Source organism: Octodon degus, unplaced genomic scaffold (genome assembly GCF_000260255.1).
Source record: "Octodon degus isolate 3935 unplaced genomic scaffold, OctDeg1.0 scaffold00026, whole genome shotgun sequence".
Lineage (NCBI taxonomy): Eukaryota > Metazoa > Chordata > Mammalia > Rodentia > Octodontidae > Octodon > Octodon degus.
In genome coordinates, this window is record NW_004524602.1 from 10,785,532 (window position 1) to 10,789,742 (window position 4,211).

Genomic DNA, 4,211 nt, shown 5'->3' on the forward strand with positions numbered 1-4,211 from the left:
GGAGACAACGAGAGGTAGCAATGCTCCATGGCGAATCAGGCAGGCCTAGGCGAGGGTCGAACCAGGACAAAGGCGAGTCCAGCGGCAGGGAGAGGGCGCGGGGCGTCCCCACCGAGGCTGAGGCAAGGACGGGTGCAGCGGGGACCGGTGGCAGCTGCCGGGAGACTTGGGATGGGCGGAGCGCGGGCGGCCGGGCTTGGCCGGAGGCGGAGCAGGAAGGCGCCGGTGAGGTCCGCGTGGTCCGGGTCCCCGGCGCCCCGCGGGGGACACGTGCTCCGGTGCATCCTACCCTTGTCGCCACAGCTCCTGCCGCAGCCCCTGCCCCGGGCCCCGCCCTATTATACGCGGTCCGGGCCAGGCCCGTCTGTGTTTCTGACGCGCTCACCGCTGTCGCCTCTGTGTCGCCCCCTCTAGGCCCGCGGCTCCCCCGGCCTGCGATCCCCGGCTCCGACCCTAATCCTGACCCGACCCTGCCGCACGATGCAGCCCCCGGGCCGGGCGGCCGCCGAGGAGGCCGCAGGCCGCGACTTGCTGGCTGCCGACCTGCGCTGCAGCCTCTTCGCCGCCGCGCTGCGCAGCTACAAGCGCGACTCTGCGCTGCGGCCCTTCCCTGCTTCCTACGCCCGCGGCGACTGCAAGGACTTCGAGGCCCTGGTGAGTGTGCCTGGCCGGGCCAGCTGGCCTGGGGAACCATCTGTGTCCGCAAACACGCCCAGCCCCGGATAGAGCATCCGCAGCCGGGCCTTGGGAAGGTCTCCACCAGCGGAGAACTTAAGTCCTAACATCCTCGTGTTGACTGACACACTCACTCCTGTTACCTGTGGCTGCTTCCTCGGGCCAGTGACAGGTGACTCTTGGGAGTACTTGAGGCATTTCATACTTGCATGGGCTACCACAAAAATCCACTCAGGTGTGCAGGTGTAGGCCTGTAAACCCAGCCTTGGTAGGCTGAGGCAGGAGAATCGCTGTGAGTTCCGGGGCAGCCTGGGCTACATAAGGAATTCAAAGCCAACCTGAACTGAACTACTTAACAAGACCCTGTCTCAAAACGAAACAAAATTTCTAGCCTGACTGGCGATGGGATGTTGATCTGAACCAGCTATTTGCCTAGCCAGGAACTTATCCACGCCTTTATAAATAACGAGACACCAAAAGCCACTGAGGCCATCCAGACTTTGACCTTAAGATGAGGTAATGTACGGTCATTGCTCTTAAAAACTGTAACGCAGGGCATGTGACGAACTGCTTCTCTGCTGATTCACAAGAATTTTAATGGCCTGCAGAGCTCCTGTTAGGCTCAGCATTCCAGCTCTCAGTTACTTTTGTCAGCCAAATCTTTGGGATTACCTAGAAAAAAATTGTAATTTACTGTAATTGATCAAATTAAAACTAGGAAGCCAGGTCTGGTTGCCAGGTCTGTAATACCAGCACTCAGGAGGCTGAGAAGGATCTTCAAGAGTTTGAGGCTACCCTCTGCTACATCGTGAGTTCAAGGCTGGCTTGCACTCCATATGGAGCTATTGTCTTAAAAAAATGAAAAACAGAACATCATCAGGGTGTAGTGCCTATAATTCCAGCCCTTGGGAGGCTGAGGCAGGAGGATCACTTCAAGTTCAAGGCCAACCTGGGCTTCATAGTTAAGACCTTATCTCAACAAAACAAAACAAAACATCAATCTGGTCTATGTTGTAACTCAAAAATGAGGCAGGCTCAAAAGTTTAAAAAGTGCTTTATTTTAGCTGGTATCCAGCGGCAACACCCGGCACAAAGTGCCTAAGTGCGCACTGAAGGGGGGGAGTGTGGGGTTTATAAGCTGAAAACCACAAAGCAGGCGCAGGTGCGGGGGGTGGGGGGAGACAACTCGGGAAGTTCAAAAAGTCATGGCATCTGTTGAGACTAAATATGGTTATAGGTCTGGAGTGGGCTTGGGAAACAGAAGTCACACTGGAACTCAAGGGTGGGATGGGGGCTTCAGGAAACAGGTGTTCTGTGAGACAAAGCACAAATTGGAACTCAAGGATGGGGTGAGGGGCTTGGGAAGCAGGAAGTCACATTTTACAGCAGCTGACATGGTTCACTAAGAAGGCGCATACAGAACAGGATGGCGGCGCTTTGGTCAGGTTATAACAGTCTACAGCATGAAAAACTTTGAATTAGTAGTCAAAGATTTTTCCTTAAAAAACAAACAAACATGGGGCTGGTGAGATAGCTCAGCGGTCTAAAGCACTTGCTTAGGCAAACTGAGGCAGGCACAGACCACGGTTCAATCCCCAGCACCACATGCCATGCCAGCTGCGCCCTCAGGGCAGGCTGAGCTGGCCACAAATAAATAAACAATAAATTTGGGTGTCTGTTTAAAAAAACAAACAAACAAAAACACCTCCAGGCCTAGCTTCTATGCTGAGTCAGCCAATCTCTGAAGAACTGTGATTTCAGATTTGTACGAATTCTTCCAAAGTATCGAGTAAGAGGCTGGCACAACCTTGGTACTAAATCTGAGAAGGTTGAGACAAGGAAAGAAAATTAGGACCAGGGATGTAACTCAGCAGCACAGTACCTGCCTGGCAAGTGCAAGGCCCTGATTTGATTCCTGGTACCAAAAAATTTTAAGAAAAAGAAAGAAAAGAAAGTTAGAGGCTGGTGTCATTTGGAGAATAAATGCAAAAATCATTTCTATAATATTACCATAGAGTTTAAAATCAATGAGTAAAACAGGGTAATTCCATAGCCAGGTGTGGTGGTGTATATCTGTAATCCCAGCACTTTGAGAGGCTGAGGCAGGAGATTGCAAATTCAAGTCTCACCTGGGCAGTTTAGTGAGCCTCTGTTTCGGAACATGGCTGGGGATGTAGCTCAGAACAAAGGCCCTGGGCTCAGTCCACAGAACTGCAAACAAAAAGAAAGGAAGGGATCACTCCTTGTGACCAAGTTGAATTTATCCCAGGAATGCAAAATTAGTTCAACATTAGAAATTCCCTTCATGTCACGAACCCCATCCATAGATTAAATGGGATGTTCAGGATCAACAAGCGTTCAGCAGCATCTCTGATGTCACCAGTGTCTCCTTGCTATCATTCCTGGGAAGCTGAAGGACAAACAAAGGATGAGCCTCTGACCCCTCTTGGCCCAACCTATCCCTGAACTGAGGATGCCTCAGGCCCAGCCCCCTGGGCCACTCAGAGTCCCAAAAGTGCGGCTTCAGGAAGTTAATCTGACCAACTTCCTACCCGGTTTCCTGCAAGCTGTGATACTTGGTGTAGGGATTTGGTGACATCAGGAGCTCTGGACAAAACTTCCTTTAGTTTGGGCAACATCTTTCTGGAGCACCCGCTGTAGCCCAGCTGCTGAGGATAGAGTTAAAGACCTGGGGGAAGTGAAGAGAGGGCTGAACTGGCAGGAGTGGCTTGTAGGCTGCAGTCTCTGCCAGCCTCTTGCCTTGATGCTTAGATTTCTCCCCTTGGGCAGGGGACGGCATTGGTGACATCCGGGAAGTGTACTTCTGAAGGACCCCTGGAGTGTTCAGGAGTAGACAGAGGAGGAGAGCTTGGGGTCTGGAAGGTCAAGCTCACTGGAGAGGTGTGTCGTCCCCCCCTTTTCCTGCCAGGTGAACTCTATGCTCAACACATTCCTGTCTTTTTAAAAAAATATTTATTTGTTTGTGTGTGGCCAGCTCAGCCCACCAGGGGGCTGGCTGGCATGTGGTGCTGGGGGATTGAACCCCAGTCCCTGTGTCCCTGTGCTTTGCTAAGCTTGTTCTAAGTAGGTGCGTTAGACCACTGAGCCATCTCACCAGCCCCACAGTCCTGTCTTGCCAGAGGTCTTCTTGGCAGATGAAAAGGGGTTTATTTGATGACTATGAGAGACAAACGCAGGGAACTGTGCAACTCTTCCGATTTGTTCATGTTATAGCAACATTTATTTTTAAGTTACGTTGAGTGTATTGTTATTAAAAAAAAAAAAAAAAAAAAAAAGCCGAGAGCCCTGAAGTAAAAGTATCCCGGATACGATAGTTGGGCCTGTGGTCCCAGCTATTCAGGAGGCTGAGGCAAGAAGACCATCAGTTTGAGGCCATCTTAAGTGACTCAGCAAGAGACCCTGTCTCAAAATAAAATTAAAAGGCCCAGGAGGGGGCTGGTGAGATGGCTCAGTGGTCTAAGGCACCTACTTAGAACAAACTAAGCTAAACAAAGCACAGGGACCACGGTTCAATC

General features: G+C 51.4%; 1 protein-coding gene across 2 annotated transcripts in view; it reads left to right on the plus strand.

Moving 5' to 3' along the window:
- Nucleotides 1–4,211, plus strand: part of Parp16 (poly(ADP-ribose) polymerase family member 16) — a 38,553-nt gene that overhangs the window by 15,263 nt on the left and 19,079 nt on the right. For both annotated transcript variants that reach the window (XM_004628813.2, XM_023712709.1), the window contains exon 2: nucleotides 415–654. In XM_004628813.2, the coding sequence (XP_004628870.1) occupies nucleotides 481–654 (174 nt within the window). In that variant the 5' untranslated portion in view covers nucleotides 415–480. The remainder of the gene's footprint in view (nucleotides 1–414; nucleotides 655–4,211) is intronic.